Source organism: Grampus griseus (genome assembly GCF_964374135.1).
Source record: "Grampus griseus genome assembly, chromosome: 10".
NCBI lineage: Eukaryota > Metazoa > Chordata > Mammalia > Artiodactyla > Delphinidae > Grampus > Grampus griseus.
In genome coordinates this window covers 38,301,524-38,320,228 of record NC_139004.1, presented here as the reverse complement: position 1 = coordinate 38,320,228, position 18,705 = coordinate 38,301,524, and the positions used below count along the sequence as shown (strand labels likewise).

The 18,705-nt window shown below is 50.4% G+C and overlaps 1 protein-coding gene across 2 annotated transcripts in view; it reads left to right on the top strand.

Moving 5' to 3' along the window:
- Positions 1-17,890, top strand: part of ZNF76 (zinc finger protein 76) — a 31,283-nt gene extending 13,393 nt beyond the window's left edge. The window contains exons 2-14 of one of the 2 annotated variants that reach the window (XM_082664079.1): positions 4,865-5,033; positions 8,393-8,473; positions 8,589-8,666; positions 9,897-10,096; positions 12,149-12,265; positions 12,605-12,680; positions 13,274-13,399; positions 13,511-13,690; positions 14,486-14,719; positions 14,814-14,977; positions 15,689-15,853; positions 16,395-16,508; positions 17,060-17,890. In XM_082664079.1, the coding sequence (XP_082520205.1) occupies positions 4,961-5,033; positions 8,393-8,473; positions 8,589-8,666; positions 9,897-10,096; positions 12,149-12,265; positions 12,605-12,680; positions 13,274-13,399; positions 13,511-13,690; positions 14,486-14,719; positions 14,814-14,977; positions 15,689-15,853; positions 16,395-16,508; positions 17,060-17,164 (1,713 nt within the window). In that variant the 5' untranslated portion in view covers positions 4,865-4,960 and the 3' untranslated portion in view covers positions 17,165-17,890. The remainder of the gene's footprint in view (positions 1-4,864; positions 5,034-8,392; positions 8,474-8,588; positions 8,667-9,896; positions 10,097-12,148; positions 12,266-12,604; positions 12,681-13,273; positions 13,400-13,510; positions 13,691-14,485; positions 14,720-14,813; positions 14,978-15,688; positions 15,854-16,394; positions 16,509-17,059) is intronic. The other variant, XM_082664080.1, reaches the window with a different exon arrangement.
- Positions 17,891-18,705: the final 815 nt, after the last annotated feature.

The following is an 18,705-nucleotide window of genomic DNA, read 5'->3' as shown; positions in this document are numbered from 1 at the left end:
GGCGGGAACTGCTCAGACCCAGCCATCCTGAGGCAGTCACAAGCCTCTCTTTGGCTCTGCCAGTGTCACTGTTGTTGGTTTAGTACTGGCACAGGAGGATTCATCATTTAACAAAAGAAAGGGAGAAAAATGGCAATTAGACACTTGTACATGCCTGGCAGCCGGGAAGCACCTTCTCCTCACCTGCCGTCAGGCTCTGTTGGAAAGCAGCTTCAGAGGTCAGGGAAAGGTAGGAGAGCAAGAGTAGACTGTTTTAAAGGTGTATATTATGAGGCTTAAGGAGGAAAACTGTATTTAGCCTGGACATGAGAACATGTAAAAGAGTGGAGATTTGTTTTCTTTGAGTCTAAAAACTGTTATTTTGGGAAATGTGGCTACCAGCTCTTCCCTCTTTCCATGTGGCCAGGTCTAGAAGAACTGGTTTTAAGTTGCAGTGGGTGAGATGAAAGCTAAACAACCAGTATTCAAGCGTTTTGAGAGGTGATGTTGTGTCACGGTGGATTAGCAAAAGGAAGAAATGCACCAGATATTGAGAGGTATGGACTCTGCGGCCAGCCAGTCTGGCTTTGATCCTGGCTTCAGCACTAACTAGTTCTGGGACCTTGGACAAATTACTCCACCTCTAAGCCTCAGTCACCTCATCTGTAAAATGGGGATAGTGTACCTACTTCCTCATAGCATTATTTTTAAGATTAAAAGAGTTAATATAGGTAAAGTGCTTTGAACAGCAGCTGACACATATTAAGGACTATATATTTGATAAGTGTTATTAGCACGAACAATGGAAAGAATTTTAGGGTCATTTGGACCAACACTTTATTTTACAGATTAAGAGGCAGTCACAGAAGATAGAATCGAGGTTAGAAGACTTTCTGCAGACTTCTGGTCCCGAGCTGTTGCCAGTACTCTTGGCTGTTTTAGAAATACCCATTACTTCAAAAGCATATCCCTTTTGGTTCCTCTTCCATCCTCTTCCTCAGAGCCAGAATTTCTCGAGTACTTCCTGTGTGCCATCACTGTGCTAAATGCTGACATATGTGACCTCATTTCATCCTTACAGCAACGTTTGAAGAAGGCGCCACGATTATCCTCATTTTTTAGAAGTAGCATCTAAGTTTCAGAGAGGTTCAGTTAGTTTCCAAGGGTACACAGCATCAAAGAGGTAAAGTCTGGATTAGAACCAAGGCTGACACCAGAGCCTGTGTTTTTAACCATGGCACAGATTTTCCTCAGAAAGTCTCAATAGAATACAGATGAGCTAAATCAAACCAACCATTGCTTCAGCAGTCACAGGGCCCAGCCATAAAGATCTGAGGCCATTTTGTAATCCCTTTTCAACCTACAGTCTGCTTTGTTTTCCGACCTAGGTCTCTCAGGTGTATTCTTATTTCTGACACAATGCTGTTTATATGAAAACAGGTTACCAAAAGAACTTCTCTCCCTGATCAAGAGAATGAAAGTTGAAGGTCCTGGAGCAGATGAAAAGAGGCCAGGACCAGAGCTTTCATGAAATAGGGACCATGTGGGGGTTATCAGGACTCTGGGCAACATTGGGGTCACTGCCAGGATCCTAGTAGACCAAAGAAGAGGAGTCAGATGTGGGAATTCCTAGGCCAGTGGTTCTTTACCTCCTTTAATCCCTGTAAGATTCAGATGACAGTCATGGACTCTCTTCAGAAAAATGTACAAGCTCACACACCATAAAAGTTTTACCAGGTGGCTTCAGGGTTCATAAACTCCAGCTAAAAACCTCTGTATTAGGCAGCAGAGTAGATTACTTAAGAGCCCACTCTGGTGCCAGATGGCCTGGATTCAAATCCTCTTCTTCCATTTATTAGCTGTGCAACCTTGAACAAGTTAATGGCTTGGGCTTCAACTCCCTCAACTGTAAAATAAGGATAATAATAGTATTTAATTAAAGGACCATTTGGGGGATTAAACGAGTTACTATATGTAAATGCCTAGTACATGGTTAGCTCTCCAGCAGTATTCACTATTAGTGGTAGTAGTATTGCTATCCCCAGAGCTTAGCCCATTCAGTAAATGTTTATGGACAGAATGAATGAATAAAGATGCCAAGTCTAGGGTAGAGTATCCCAACCATTGTGTCACAACTGGGCCATAGTTTTGTCAAAATACTGATCCAATCAGCCCTTTGGGCTGCCAAAGCCCTAGCTGCTTGCTCCTGGCTTCAAGCAGCAACATCCAAAGTGTGACATACAAATATCCTTCTCTCTGGGTGCCCTGATGTGAAGACAGTTTGGGCAGCACTGATTGAGATCAGCTGGCAGGTAGTGAGAACCAAGCAGGAAGTCCAGACTCCAGGTCCAGGAGAATTCTATGGATGGGTGGCAAAGAGAATCTTAACCCCTGAGCCTAGAGCAGGGGCTCTAGTACGCTCTGTACTACGGCAGACGCAGAGCAAGTGCTGCCAGTAGGACACTCCAGCACTTCCCTCCTGGCACGAGGACCTGGTAAGTCACTGAACAAGGAATTGTGGAGAGCCCACAGTGAACCAGGAGCCAGGCTGGAGCCCAAAGTCTTGTATAGGCAACATGTGTTAAAGAGGTAGTGATAAGTACTGAAGTAGGTGACTCCAGGATTGTGAGTGCCAGGAAGAGGTAGTAGCCAGGGCTGCAGGGACTTATAAGGTGACCAGCCTTGCCTGCAAGGAGAATGAATTCTTAGGGTGATAGGAAGCCACTGAAGAGTTTTAATCAAGGAAGTGGTAGATTTAGATCTGTACATAGACATTCTGACACAGTATTACAAAATGAATAGGAAACAGGTAACGATTTATTGAGGACATATGTTAGGAGGCTCTTACATTAGTCAAGAGGTGCAAGGTGATACTCATCTGAAATTAGGTACCTAGACTTGTCTATCTTTTAATTTTTTAAATTAAGGTATAATTGACATACAACATTACATTTGTTTCAGGTGTATAACATGATTCGCTATCTGTATATATTGTGAAATGATCACCACAGTAAGTCTAATTAACATCCGTTCTCTTAGCAACTCCAAATGTGCATTACAGTATTATTAACTGTAGTCATCATGCCGTACATTACATCCCCCAGGACTTATTTTATAACTGGAAGTTTGTACCTTTTCACTCCCTTTACTCATTTTACCTACCCCCAACCCCTGCCTCTGGCAATTACCAATCTGTTCTCTGTATCTATGAATCCATTAGTTTTCTTTTTTAAGACTCCACATGTAAGTGAGATCATAGTGTTTGTTTTTTCTCTGCCTGACTTATTTCACTTAGCATAATGTCCTTCCTCAGGGTACATCCATGTTATCGAAATGGCAAGATTCCATTCTTTTTTGTGGCTGAATAATATTCCATTGTGTGTGTGTGTGTGTGTGTGTGTGTGTGTGTGTGTGAGTGAGTGTGACAACTTCCTTAGCCATTCACCTGTCAGTGGACACTTAGGTTGTTTTCCATGTCTTGGCTATTGTAAATAATGCTGCAATGAACATGGAGGTGCATATATCTTTTCAAGTTAAGGTTTTTGTTTTCTTTGGACAAATACCCAGAAATGGAATTCATGGATCAAATTTTTAATTTTTTGAGGATCCTCCATACTGTTTTCCATAGTGGCTACATCAATTTACATTCCCACCAATAGCACACAAGGGTTCCCTTTTCTCCACATCCTTGCCAACACTTGTTTTTTTCTTGTCTTTTTGGTAATAGACATTCTGACAGGTGTGAGGTGATATCTCATTGTAGTTTTGATTTGCATTTCACTGGTGATGAGGGATGTTGAACATCTTTTCATGTACCTTTTGGCCATTTATATGTCTTCTTCGGAAAGATGTCTTTTCAGATCATCTGCCTATTTTTCAGTTGGATGGTTTGGCTTTTTGCTATTGAGTTATATGAGTTCTTTGTATATTTTGCATATTAACCCCTTATCAGATACATGATTTGCAAATATTTTCTCCCATTTAATAGGTTGCCTTTTCATTTTGTTGATTGTTTCCTTTGCTGTGCAGAAGCTTTTTAGTTTTTTAGTCCCATTTGTTTATTTTTGCCTTTGTTTCCTTTGCTTTGGTGACAAATCCGAAAAAAATCATTCCAGGACTGATGTCACGGAGCTTACCACCCATGTTTTCTTCTAGGAGTTTTATGGTGTCAGGTCTTACATTCAATTCTTTAATCCATTTTGAGTTAATTTTTGTGTATGTTGTAAGATGGTGGTGTACCTAGACTTCTGAGGAAAAAGGAGGAATCAAGAATGGCCCTACTGGGAATTCCCTGGTGGTCCAGTGGTTAGGACTCAGTGCTTTCAGTCTGAGGGCCCAGGTTCAATCCCTGGTCCAGGAACTAAGATCCCTCAAGCCATGTGGCCAAAAAAAAAAGAATGACCCCCACTGATTCTGGGTGGCTGGACAGTTCTGGACAGTGGAACAGTTCTTGGGGTAGGGAACATTGTGTGTTCTGTTGGGGACTTGTGCTGTTTTTGATGCCTGTGTGATATTTACAAGGCTGGTGAATGGATAGATCTGAGCACAGGAGAGATGTCAGAATGGTCACAGAGAACCAGCAGCAGTGGGGTTGGCCGCCTGCCTTCAGTGGGGCTCCCTTCTAAGGGGAGCGAGTTTAAAAGTGGGTTTTGATTAATGAAATCTTACTTTACAATCAATTTGGCTGGCATGCTTCTCTTGCATGCTCAACCTTTAGAATTCTTAAGTGTGTATATTTTGAACTCTCTTAATAAAAACCAACATAGTTCTCTACTTTGAAAAATTCACCTCTTTTTCTTCTTGGCTGGCCTCCTTCACAGTCACTGTGTCCTTGCGGCAGGAGGAAGCCGTGCAGCTCATAATATGACACTGTCCGTTTTCTCAGATTTGTGACGCCAAAGGAAATCTCTGACCTCAGCTGTGGCTCTCAGTGCTGGGAAGAAGACAACTTCATGTCTGAGTGTACGAGCAGGAGTTTGCCATGGAGAGCTTGGGGCTGCAGACGGTGACCCTCAGTGACGGGACGACGGCCTACGTCCAGCAAGCTATCAAAGGTATTTCCGGGGACCTCAGAATCCCACCCTGTCCCTGTCCCAGAGTCTCACGACCATCCTGCCTTCCGGCCTGCTTGCCACAACCTGCTCTGCATGAGAATCTCTCAAGGTGATTGATGGAAAGGGAACTCCTTAAAATGAAATGCCACGTAGGCAGGCTAGAAAATCAGACTAGCCTAGCTATAGGAGCCAAGACCTCTGAAAGGCAGTTTCCTGACATGTGGTGAGTGGTTCATAAATATTTCTGGAATGGATGAACACAGTGCTGGTTGTGACTTCCTGCTTTTCCAGTTTCTCAGTGCTTTCTAGAAGCAGTTCATTTTAATTTAAGCAAGTTTAAGCAGTCAAACTATCTTCTGAGCATCTACCATGTACAAGATACTCTTCTAGGTTCAGAGGGGCACCCAGGCATAGATCTCATGCCTTAGACCCCACTAGGGTGACCAGAAATAAAAATACAGGGCACACAGTTAAATTTTTTTATTTTATTTTATTTTATTTATTTATTTTTATTTTTGGCTGTGTTGGGTCTTCGTTGCTGTGCGTGGGCTTTCTCTGGTTGTGGTGAGCGGGGGCTACTCTCCACTGCGGTGCACGGGCTTCTCATTGCAGTGGCTTCTCTTGTTGTGGAGCACGGGCTCTAGAGCGCAGGCTAAGTAGTTGTGGCGCACGGGCTTAGTTGCTCCGTGGCATGTGGGATCTTCCCGGACTAGGGCTCAAACCCATGTTCCCTGCATTGGCAGGCAGATTCTTAACCACTGTGCCACCAGGGAAGTCCTAGTTAAATTTTAATTACAGATAAACAACGAATAATTTTGTAGTATAAGTATGTTCCACATACTGCATGAGGAAGACATGTATAAACATGGGATTAAATATTAAAAACAGTAACATAATAACACCAAGTACTAAAAAAAACTTCATTGTTTATCTGAAATTCAGATTTACCTGAAATTCAGATTCTCAAGGAGGGCGTGGAGTCAGAACAGAGCATTGTTGAAGGGCAGGGCCTTCTGGCCAGGGACGCTCACCATCCTGACAGCCTCTTTCTTTCTCGCCAGCATTCTCAGGCTTGCCAGATGGCATGCGTGTCTTTCTTGGACAGCACTGACCAAACACCGCCTCATTCCTACTCTTTATTTTGTCATTTCTGGACTCTGTAAGCACCGCCATCCACATGACTGCACTGTCATTGTAACATTGCCCTCCTTCATTTCAACACATTGTCGAAATGTATTTCAGGTCCCAAGCTTACAGATAAATTGTTTGTTGATTTCATTTTAAATCATCTGCTTCCTGACGACGACAAAGAGGCCCCTTAAACTCATCAATAAGCTCGTTCCATATGATGATGTATGGGTCTGGCTGGCTTCATTTTTGTGGTAATGGAACTTCTCTAGAATACTTGTGAAGCCTGCAACCCTCTGTTTGCAGACTTCCCATCACAGGTCTTGCCCCTTTGCAGCAGTCTCAGTGGGATGGAAGAACTTAGGAACTATAGTTGGGGCTGTGTTTACTCTGTGGACCCAGGTAATTCCCATGCCTCAGTCTTCTGTTATGAATTAATGGTTGACTGAATGAATACAAAACAAGTGGCAACACTTGGCCTGAGAAAGCCACACTCTTTTCTTACATCTTGTCTTCTTATGTCTGGATCTCTTTGCCTCCCCCACCTCTCCGTTTATATCTTCCTCTTGTCACTCTTCCTGGCTCTGTTCTCTGCCTCCTCCATGGTGCTGTAGTGTGTGCTTACACGAGTGCACACACACACACACACACACACACACAACAGATTTCACACTGCTGAGAGCAGAGTTGGCCCTCAGGAACCAGAACCTCACTGTCCTGAAAGGCAGCTCTCTTGCTGGTGAGCTCCTCTGATGCTCTTGACCAGGACACTTTCATCTCTGTCAGCAGGCAGCTCTGCCTGGGCCCAGCTTAGCCAGCCGGAAGCCCTAAAATTTTATGACAGTTACCTATAATTAGGGTAAGCGTGAAACCTGTTGTTCAAAGCCGACACTTTGGAGAGTGGAAGAGCGTGCTGTGAATAAAGGTGCTGGCACCGTTCCAGGCAAACCGGAACGTACAGTCACCTCTGTAGTGGGGAATGAGGGCCCTGACGGTCAGCTCTTCTCCCCCCTGCCTCTCCCCATTGTCATCTCTGCTTGTTAAAGGAAATTCTAGATTGAAATTTTTTCCCAAATAACTCTTCTCAACATCTTGTTTCCCGCCTTGAAGCAGAACCCACTCCGCTAGCAGAAGCTCTGATGACACTTTCAGAACCCCATGTACTGGTGCCCTTGCCAGGACAGCTAAAGTGTTAAAAGGCAGGGTAGCTTACTGCTTGCTGGGCGGGAGGGAAGAGGGGGAGTCACTCTCCCCTCATCTCAACTGCCTTTCACTCCTGCTTCTTATCTTTGTCTCCACCTTACCTGCCTCTGGCTGGGTTGTAGAGCTGTTAGTTATTGACCCAAGAAAACTCAGTTTGGGGACAAGTTTGGGAATTCTTCTGAGTGGGAGACATCAGCAGAGGTGAGCCAGAAGTAGCTGTCTGGTCCTTCTCCCACATCATAGGAGCTCAAATTCCTAAACCTGAAACTTGTAAAGAAAGGAACAAAGAAAGCATTTGTCATTAAGTCTTCAGTCTCCCTTTCCTTCTTCCCTTTCTCACTTCCTTTACCCCTTCTCCCTCTCAAACTCACTGGACATAAGGAGAGGCCTATCTAATTCTAATTCTAAACCTAAGAGCCTTTGCTCTTAGAAGAGGAAACTGAGGCACAGGGAGGTTAAATAAGGTGTCCAAGATCACACAGCTAGTAAGAGATAGAGCTGAAATTCAAACCCAGGAGGCCTGACTGGTTCCAGAGTCCACTGCTTTTAACCTCTAAGCTATATTGCCTTATCAGAGGGTCTAGGTCTTGGCATACTGCCACAGTGGGAGACAAGGGAATGTATTTTGATTTAGTTAGTTTGAGTCAGATCTGAACTTTGATGCACTGGGGCCTTCCCACATTTCAGGGCATCCTTTGTTTGCCATTTAGCTCAATCTCAGCAGCTTACTGCCAGGTTGGAAGTCCCTACTTTGCCAGGTGTGGGTAGAATAATAAAGGAAGTTGCTCCTCCTGTGAGTGACAGGAAGGGAATCTGCCGGGAGCTATAGGGTTCCTCATGGCAGGATGTCTCTACCCCCGGTACCTCTGAGGCACAGGCCTGGGAGGGAGGGAATGAGGTAACATGGAGAATGTCACCTGTGCTTAGACACACGGTCTGTGCCTCCAACAGGCCTCTGCTAAAACAGGCATGTGTCCCTCAGCCCTCTTCTGGGCTTGGCCCGCTTCTCTCCATTTCCACCTCCACAGGAGAGAAGCTTCTTGAAGGGCAAGTGATCCAGCTCGAGGACGGGACCACTGCATACATTCACCAAGTGACAGTGCAGAAAGGTGAGGGCATCCTGAGACACCCCTGCCTCATGAGGCAGGCCAGGCAGCCCCCACTGAAGGACCCACCTCTGTGACACGGAGCTCCAGAGAAAGGCAGGCATTGCTCTCGTTACAGAACCTCTTTCCTTTGAGGATGGACAGCCCGTGCAGCTGGAAGATGGCAGCATGGCCTACATACACCGCACACCCAAAGGTGGGGTCACAGTTATCACGACTGGCAAGAAGGAAGGGAAGCAGAACTGGCAGAGGTTGGGGGTTGGAGCTGTGCACCCTGGGAGCTGGGGCAGAGACATGGAGCTGTGGTCTCCAAGCTCACCTGCATCAGCAGGCTCGCCCGCCTTCCCTGGCGTGGACCACAGGAACAGCTGTTTCTGCCCCCGGGAGGCTGAGCACGGGGGTCTGCAGCCTGGGCCTTGATGGCGGCTTTGGCTCCAGCACAGCCACAAATTCTTAGGGCTTTAAATAGGACCCAATGACGTCATCGAAGACCAGGACTAAAAACTTAACTATCATTTTTTTAAGAATTAAGCTTTTAAGGTATTGAAGAATAATTGATTATTCCTTCTACAAGTAGTTTCTTGAGCAATTATTGCGTGCCAGGCATGGTACTAGGTGTGGAGTATATAAGAGAGAACAGAGTTGGACATAGCCCTTACTCTCCTAGAATCTAGTGGGGGAAATAGGCCTGAAATGAACCATCATGATGAACTGATCATTGCAAACGGGGTTCAGGCTCAGGGAGGGCTTCTCTGGGGAAGTGACACTTGAGCTGAGAGCTGGAGGGTGAAGTGGGCTTAGCTGGGGAAGAGCAGTGGTAGGGAGGGTTCAGTACCCCAGACAAAAGGAACAGCATGTATGGTCCAGAAACGGGGGTGGGCGGGGAGAAAGAACGGCACGTCCAAGGAACTACTAGGAGCTCAAGTCCTGGGGGTGAGGGCAGAGTGGGTGAGCTGAAGCTGAATAGAGAGGCCGGGAGCCAGAGCACTGGAGCTTCAGGATAAGGGTTTTGGTCTTTATCCTGAGACAGATGCAACATGGTTGAACTGTTTAGAGCCTCAGGTAACGTGATCGCATTTGTGTCCTGCAGAGATCCCCCTGGATGCTCTGCTGCCTGGAGGGAATGAGGGGGTGAGGGGCCACCAGTTAGGAGGTTCTTGTGGTCATCTAGGCCAAGATGATGGTCCCCTTGGGTCCTCACGGAGCTTGTGGGTTCCCAGTCGGTACTCCATAGGAGACCTCATCCTTAGGAGAGGCTGCCCCAGAAGGAAGGCCAGCCAGAGTGAATCGCCAAAGTGAGGGACCAGGAGAAACCCGAGGTTAAAACCCTCCTTGGTGTATGTACCTCTCGTTACCTTAAAGCCCAGGTCCCAGCCGCGTCTTTTGCCCTTGTGCAGCATCTGGGCTAACCGCATGTTCCCTGCAGAGGGCTATGACCCCAGTGCCCTGGAAGCCGTCCAGCTGGAAGATGGCTCCACTGCCTACATTCACCACCCCGTGGCTGTGCCATCCGACAGCACCATCCTGGCCGTGCAGACAGAGGTGGGCTTGGAGGACCTGGCCACAGAGGATGATGAGGGCTTCAGTGCGGACACAGTTGTGGCCCTGGAGCAGTACGCCAGCAAGGTGAGCTCTTTTGGCCCTGCCAAACCTGCCACCTTTCTAGAGGACAAGGGCAGTCCTGTGCCTGGACATGGCCGGGACTACTTCCTTTGCCCCTCCACACTGGCTCCCCCGACTTATCTCTCACACGTCATCGTCTCGGATAAGCATCACAGCCTGGCCAGGGCCGCCGACAGCTGTGTATACTCAACGCTTGTTTATGCTGTCTGTGCAGAGGGAAGGCAGCTGTAGGAAACAGCGATATCCGTACGGTGGGAATTTAGGCCCAGCTTCACTTTGGCTGTACTGTCTGAGAAAGCTCTTGCCTTGCCAGTGAATTTTATTAGTTTTCCAGTCCACGGAGGTCAGATGTTCTTGTATTTATTTCTTCTCTGCGACTTATTAAGTCATTTGGGAAAATAACCTCAGTAGGCAGTGACAAGAGCAGATGTAACAGAGCAGCTGGGATTCTTGGAACACAAGGCTTGCACAGTAGCTCAGCTGCAAAGAAAAAGGATCTTGGCTTTCCAAACATCAGTCAGTCTAAGCTCTCTCTGCTGGGGCCGTGGTCCTGCCCGTAGGGGGAACCGGTACAGAGATCTGTGAGCTTTCCAAACCAGGGTGTTCCCTCTCCCCATGAACAGCAGCGCCTCAGGGCAGATGTGGCAGGGCTTCCTGGAACACCCGTTTTACCCAAAGATTGGGGGGAGTTATTTTTATAATAAAACTAATGTGGCTGTATCATAAAAGAGAAAAGGAAATCCTCGTGTCTTTTCAAATTGAAGCACAAAACTTTGCAGTAGGCCCCTCTGGGCTATGCCCACTCCCACTCCAGTTCCTTCAGGTGTATTTTAGAAGCCTAATTTGAGGCTTACGGACGTTGGAAAGACAACTGAGCTTTAAATTGTGAGCCCTGAGATCTGTGCTGGCTCTGCCTCTACCTAGTCTGACCTTGGGTAAGTCACTCCCCTCCTAGGCCTCAGCTTGTTCCTGTCTCATACGATGAGAGGGGGCCAGATGATCTCAGAGGTCGCCTCCAGCCCTGAAGTTCCTTGATTCCCTTCATTACCTCAAGAGCCAGTGGGACGTGGGAATGAAATCCGAACGCCTGAGCGGGTTAGCCTGCCGAGCAGGCCTGGCCACCTGTGACCCTCTCCTGCCACCCACCAGCTGCTTAAGTATCCATGGAACTTTGTCAGCTGCTTGACCCCTTGACCTGGAGCTGACTAGACAGACCTTGCCATGGATTTGGTCTCCCTCTTTTGTGTCCTGCTCACCACGACTTCCAGAGTTCTGTTTCAGGAGCTCCTTGGAAGGCCATAGTGTCCCAGAAACAAAGACTGAGGGACAGTCCCAGCAGGACTCTGCCCAGGAAAGCAGAAGAACAGTAAGGGCTCCACGAAGCCAGAGGCTGGTGTGAAAAGGGTGTTCGCAGGAGAAAGGGAAGGGAACGACTTGTTAGATAGCCGGGTGCCGTGGTTGGAGCTGAGGCTTCTGGTGGGACTTTCGGGCCCTGCCCTGGGCGCTTGTGCAGTTTGTTGATTGTGACCACCTCACTTCCGGTGAACGCAGGTGAGCTCATCCCCACAGCAGGCCACTTGTTAATGCCCCTTCCAAACACAGGTTTCCCCCAGGGAGGGAGGGATCTCCTCCCATCAGAGGATAAACATGTCCAGAGTTGCGCCTCCTAGGTTGGTGGTCAAAAGAAGGGGCAGCTGGCATGTGGAGTCAACACCCAGCTCAAGTGTGGCTGTTCAGACCGCTCCTCCCCTACCTTACCTAGCCGTCTAAGAGATGCCCTTTCTCCCAAAGCTGTCACAGCCCCTATGACATTTAGTCATTCCTCTGTCCATCAGAGCTGGGTGGTGACTCCACGTGCCAGCCCCATTTCTTCTGCAGCATGCCCCGGTGTCTGTTCCATCTATCTGGATCTGTCACCCAGGTTGCACTTCTCCCCTTTGGTAGGTTTAACCCTATTTATTGGGTCTTAAGGGGCCAGCTGGGTCCTGTGTCCTACCTCTTCCCTTCTTTCATTGAGGAGAATACATATAGGGACCCCAAGATTTTTTTCCTCAGGTTCTGCATGACAGCCAGGCTCCCCATAATGGCAAAGGACAGCAGGTTGGGGACAGAGCATTCCGCTGCGGCTACAAGGGCTGTGGGCGTCTCTATACCACCGCGCATCACTTAAAGGTAAGGTTGCTGAAGAGAGCTTTTAGCCTTGCCATCTTCCCAGCAGGCTGTAATTCTGCCTTCCCGCTTTGACTGGAACTGGTCCCTGACCTCGAGTTGCTCATTGCCTCCTGGAAGGAAGAGATGAGTGTACAGAAAAGTCAGCACAGAGGGCTTTGACACACATGAAGAATGCAGGAGGGAAGAGAATCAGGGAAGGGTCTCTGGAGGGGGCATCTCAGCTGAAGAGGAAGGAAAATAAAGGAGGTGGCCAATGCTGATACTCCGGGCCCTAACGAGAACTAAACTGCCCATTCATACCCTTGTCCCTTTGAATTACATGATTGCTTGTCCTCACAGGTACATGAGAGAGCTCATACAGGTGACCGTCCATACAGGTGTGATTTCCCCAGCTGTGGAAAGGCCTTTGCCACAGGTAACCTACCTGGATGGGGACCAAGGTGGACTGCTTCCAGTTGAGGGGAGAGGGTTCTAGATTAGCTCTGGCAACTCCCTCAAGGAAGCCAAGCACCAGGCTGCCTTTCTGGAGAAACTGCTGTCGGAGTGCTCTGATGCAGGGCGCCGTCTCTGGAGGAAACCCTGTTACAGAGGCAAGAGGCAGCAGGAGCTGGGGGTTGGCAGAGAGACCTGCCTCGGCGTCAGCCCTGATACCCACCAGCTGGGGGTGCCGGGTGGTCGGTTGAATCCCTCTAGGCTTCATTTTCCCTCTGAATTGAGGCCCTTTAGCCATAGGTTCTCTAGGTTCCCTCTTACACTGGTTCTGGAACGGCACCAGCTTCCCCTGGAGAGGGAAGGAGAGCAGAGTGGGCTTCTCCGGCCCCTCTTACCTGCCCAGCCAGGAGTGGGATAGAGGCAGACACAGGCTTCTTGTGCCAGAGGAGGTCCGGAGCCTCGCCGAGCAGACCTAAAGATGGAGAGCCTCTGAATTAGGAAGAAGAGTTGGTGGAGGATGAGGCCCCACCCAATGCTCTTCTCACCCCTCCTTCCCTCCCTCCCACACGCGAACAGGATATGGGCTGAAGAGCCACGTGCGCACCCACACTGGTGAGAAGCCATACAAGTGCCCAGAGGAGCTGTGCAGCAAGGCCTTCAAGACCTCCGGAGACCTGCAGAAGCACGTCCGGACCCACACCGGTAGGCTGGGCCCTGCCCGCCCTGCCCCGTTCAGACCCGGCTCTGAGCCCAGGGCTCGCCCTGCTCCGTGAGACCCCTTCAGAGCCACCCTCACACAGCCCATCTCCACAGGTGAACGCCCCTTCCGGTGCCCCTTTGAGGGCTGTGGCCGCTCCTTCACCACATCTAACATCCGCAAGGTACATGTGCGCACCCACACGGGCGAGCGGCCCTACACCTGCCCCGAGCCCCACTGTGGCCGTGGCTTCACCAGTGCCACCAACTACAAGAATCACGTGCGCATCCACACAGGTGGGCCAGCTGGCATGCAAGGACCACCCCTGAGGCCCCAGCCCCCTCTACCATAGGCTTCTGACCTAAACATGTTCTCGACGCGCAGCCCAGAACGCCATTCCAGGCTGGTCCATGGGCAGGGCACGGGGTTTCGGTGGTTTCGGCCATATCCCCAGAACCACTCTTTCACTTGCAGTGAGCGGTTCCTCCTTCAGCAGTTAGGTCCAATCTGATGGGCATTGCTGGCCCTCTCAGCTCCCTGCTGCCTCTCTATACCCACCCGAAATTCTCCCCCTCCAGCTGAGCTCCCAGAAAAAGCCCAGGGTCAGGCGTGATGGGGAAAAAGCAGAGGGAAATGTCATCTTCAGCTCCTCACCTCATCCACTGTCCATGTGACTCCTGTGTATCCTCACCCTCCCCAGTGTTACGTCCCTGTCCAGCCTTCTGTGTCATCTCCCAGACGCATGTGTCCCCTCACTCTCCCATCGTACCTGACATATCAGTCACCCCTCTCTATCTCCTGCCTCTTCTGTTCACAAGCCCCCAGCGCCCCCCACCAGCCCCTTCACTAGCCTCGGCCTTGCCCCTGCCATTTTCTCTCCACCTCGTCTCTGGGCTCCGTGGTCCCACACTCACGTCCCCTCTGCCTTCCACTGGCCACCTTCCCCAACTCTGTCCATTCAGAGTCCCAGATCTCAGTCCCTCTTCCTCCCTCTGGCTCTCCCTTCACCAACCCTGTCCCCCGCTCCTATCCCCTTAGTTTCCCCTTTGCCAGCCCCAGGTCCCACCCCCCTCACAGCCCAGTGTCCCCAGGGGAGAAGCCATACGTTTGCACGGTGCCAGGCTGCGGGAAGCGCTTCACCGAGTACTCAAGCCTGTATAAGCACCATGTGGTGCACACACACTGCAAGCCCTACACCTGCAGCACCTGCGGCAAGACCTACCGGCAGACCTCTACCCTGGCCATGCACAAGCGCAGCGCCCACGGCGAGCTGGAGGCCACGGAGGAGAGCGAGCAGGCCCTTTATGAGCAACAGCAGCTCGAGGGTGAGGGGCGTGGGCAGGAGGTGAGAGTGGGGACAAGCCGGGCCTCCCCGTGACCACCTGGTGGCAGGTGTCAGCCTGGGCTCTCCTCTCCCAGCCGCCTCTGCAGCCGAGGAGAACCCGCTACCCAAACGACCCCGCATTGCTTACCTGTCGGAGGTGAAAGAAGAGGGTGATGACATCCCTGCCCAAGTGGCTATGGTGACCGAGGAAGATGGGGCCCCCCAGGTGGCTCTGATCACTCAGGATGGTGCCCAGCAGGTACAGACCCTGGGGGTAGAGGTAGGGTGGGCCACTCTGGCTGGTACCCTCTCCCACTGTCTCTGGGGAGCTCCAAGTTCTAACAGCCCTACGTCCACCCAGTTTCTGTTTTTTAGCCTTATGCATCTCAGAGCTGAGGCCGAGGGTACCAAGTCTTGTAACACAGCACCCCCCTCTTCCTCATGCTTCCAGCTCAGTCTCTGTGACTTCTGGAGCACAGTTAGTAGTTTCCCTCTTTACTTGGAGGATGACAGGTCCCGTTCATCTGAGTGAGACACTTGGATGTCCTTCTCAAGAGAGACATGTCGGTACACGGGCCAGAGCATGGTGTGGGATCTGGAAACTTGGCATTTCTAGCCAGCAGTATAACCTGACGTTTGTCAGCACCCTCACTGTCAAGTGCACTTATGACTTTCAGGGTTGATAGGAGGATGAAATTAGGTGGAGACCCTGAATTGCATGGAACAGAGCCCTGAGGCAAAGTGGTGATAAATAGGTGTGGTCAGCAGAATTCTTCCAGTGTAGCCTCTCTTTGCATCCTAGGGCCTGTTTTACTTGCTTGTCCTGACTCCCTCCACCCTGTGACAAGAAGCTAATCTTCTAGCTTACCAATAAGTGAACCTGCTCTGGGAGAGCAGATTCATCTGCCTAGGGGCTTTCAGACAGCCCTCCCCTCCACTCCCAGCTCATCTTCTTCCTTGCTGTTGGCAGGTCAGCCTGTCACCAGAAGACCTGCAGGCACTGGGGAGTGCCATCAGTATGGTGACCCAGCACGGCAGTACCACCTTCACCATCCCTAGTCATGATGATGACCTTGCCACATCTGGCACACACACAGTCACCATGGTCAGCGCCGATGGCACCCAGACGCAGCCCGTATGGCCAGGCGGTTTGCTTGGGGTTTCTTGTTCTCTTGTCCTTCCTTTCTGTGGGATGAGCCCTAAAGTGCAGGCTTAATTAGTCAAGCCTTCATACGAGGACCAAGATTCCCACACATAAAGGGTCTTCCCTACATCTTCTCTGGGTCATCAGCAACTCTTGTTGAAAAGCATTGCACTGGGAGTCAAGAGACAGTTTCTAAATCTGTCTACCCCTAATTTGCTCTGCTGCCATAGGCAAGGTACTTTTCCGTGAACCTTAGTCCATCTTCAAATGAGGGGATTAGATTATCTCTGGGAGCTTTTACAGTCTGTCCTTCTGTGATTCAAAATTCCTAAATTAAGTTGGCTGTAAATTAAAGTAAAATACAACCCCACTTAGCTCTGAGCCCCAAGCTAATTAATTAATCTGACCCGTAATGGTTTTATTCATTTCCTTCTGGGTTGTTCCCAGCCACCTTGCTTGGAGGGATTTTTTGGATTGGGGATTGGGAGAGTAATGTAGGTGTGTTGGAAAACCTCATTCTTCTATATTTCAGGTCACAATCATTACCTCTGGGACTGTGGTGGCTGAGGACTCCAGTGTAGCATCTCTTCATCATCAACAGGTGGCGCTGTTAGCCACAGCCAATGGAACTCACATTGCGGTGCAGGTGAGTTGAGGTCTGGTAGGATACTGTGGCCACAGAAAGGAACTAGAAGGGAAGGGGAACTAGAGGGAGGTCTTGAAGAGGACAGCATTTGGCTCAAAAAGAGCCCATTTCAGAGGACAAATCCCTTTCTGCCTGCATCCACACACCTGTCTCAGGCTCTTTCTTGACTGAGTCAGGGTAGGGAGCCCCTTCTGACCTTCAGGATAACTTCGATGGCAGTCTCCCTGGTGGTCTAAACCCTTCATGTCTTCGTGTCCCTGTTTCTTCATCTGGAAAATAAGGAGGCTGAAGTAGATGATGACTCCAATCAGTCATTCCCCTTCTGTGAGCAGACTGCCCTGTCTGACCCTGGACCATTCCACGGCTCCTCACCACGCCTAGCCTAATAGGACTCTATGAGTGAACTTCCTGTTCCTTGGGGCCCTACTAAGTTCTCAGGTGTTTGGCACTGGGTGGGTGGAGATTCAAAAAAGTAGGCCTCATATACTACCACTGGAATCTAGGAAGGAGGGTCTCACTCTCTCCTTCCTTCTCCTCCCCCTTCTCCACAGCTGGAGGAGCAGCAGACCTTAGAGGAGGCCATCAGCGTAGCCACTGCTGCCATGCAGCAAGGGACTGTGACCCTGGAGACCACAGATTCGGAGAGCGGCTGCTGAGCCCGAGAGGGCTGGGTCCCACACCATGTTGGAAGAGGTGCCATGCCGTACAGGCATCCTTGCCTCCAAGGGCCCAGGCTGTGGCTGACACGTGGAAGGTGGCCACACAGGTCTCTAGGGCAAGAAGGCAGCAGGAAAATGGCCTGAAGGGCACAGGGATCCTGCCCAAGAGAAGGGCCAAGCAGCTGGAATCGGGGGAGTGTGTCATCCTCAGGAGCTAAGGAGGACAAGCTTGATCAGCAGGCTGCCCTGGGGTGTCCTCCCCCCAAAATCAGCTGAGCACCCTCTCCTCTCTCTAGAAAACACCCTTCCCGCCCTTGGTCCACTCCCCTTCTCAGGTGGCAACTGGGGCTGCTCTTGGGACTGGTCCTCTGCTCCAACTGGTCACTGCCCACTAGGGGAGAAGGCAGACAGCCCTTCAGCCCAGTAGGGGCAGCTTGGGTCCAGCACTGCCCCTCCCAGCAATAACCACCTCCCCGGAGGCCAGCCGAGATGTCTGGCCACTTGGCAGCAGGGACTTTCTGCCACCGCAGTCAGAATTGCTCAGGGGCTTGTGGCTGGAGAAAAGGTGCCCAGCCCCACCCCTACCCCCAGCTGCTCCCCAACCTCTCTGTGGCAGAGAGGCAGGGAGCAGCCTTGTACATACTGGGGATTGGGTGTAATTGGTTTTATTTTTTTTAATTCCATTTTGATAATTTTTTTTCCTGCTCTGGATGGTGGTGGCAAACGGGTGAATGAGTATTTAATAAAAGTTTCAAGTTTCCACCTGGGTCCCTCCCTCCTCCTCCCTTCTTTCAGCTTCGGTCCCTGGTGGCAGGGCTGGTCAAATCAGGCTCTTGGCCCTGTATCCCGGGCACAAACCTCACTCAGCCTCTGTGCCCGGCTGGTAGGCCTGCCCTCCCAGAGGCACAGGGGGAAGGAAGCCCTGGTATGAGAGAAGCCCTGAGGAGCTGCCGGTGGCTTCCTGCCCACAGCTGAGCAAGTAGGCTCCCGGTAGCCAAGCAAGACCAGTGTGAGCACTGCTTCCAGGCTCCGGTTGGGTCTCAGGCCTCAAGATGGGTGGGCTGGAGGAACTCTGTTTTCTCTACCTTACCTTGTGTTATGTCATCAGAACCCCACCACACACAGCACACAGTCCACTGCTCCAAGCGGGCAAAGCCCCATGGGGGGGGTGCCTTTGCCAAGGTACCCAGGGTCTCTGATGCCTCTGCTGCCTGGTGCTCAAGTCCTAGCTTTGGTACCCAGCTCCGGGGGTACCCACCTAGGTGTCTGGGGCCATGGAATTCCAAAGCCACAGTCAGACCCCACTGAAAAGTACATGGTAGGACCAGCCCAGCCCTGGTGGGAAGAAAGGGATGCAGGGAAAGGGACTTGATGGAAAGAGCTCTTGGGCTTGGCCCTCCTGCATGGGAGCATTGCAGGGATTGCAGGTGCGCTTTTCCTCTCTCCATTGTCACGGATGTGCCCCACCCTCTCCCCCAACGCAGACATCCTCTCCGAGGAGCCTAGCAAGGTCTTTTACTCTTGGGCCACCAGCTCCT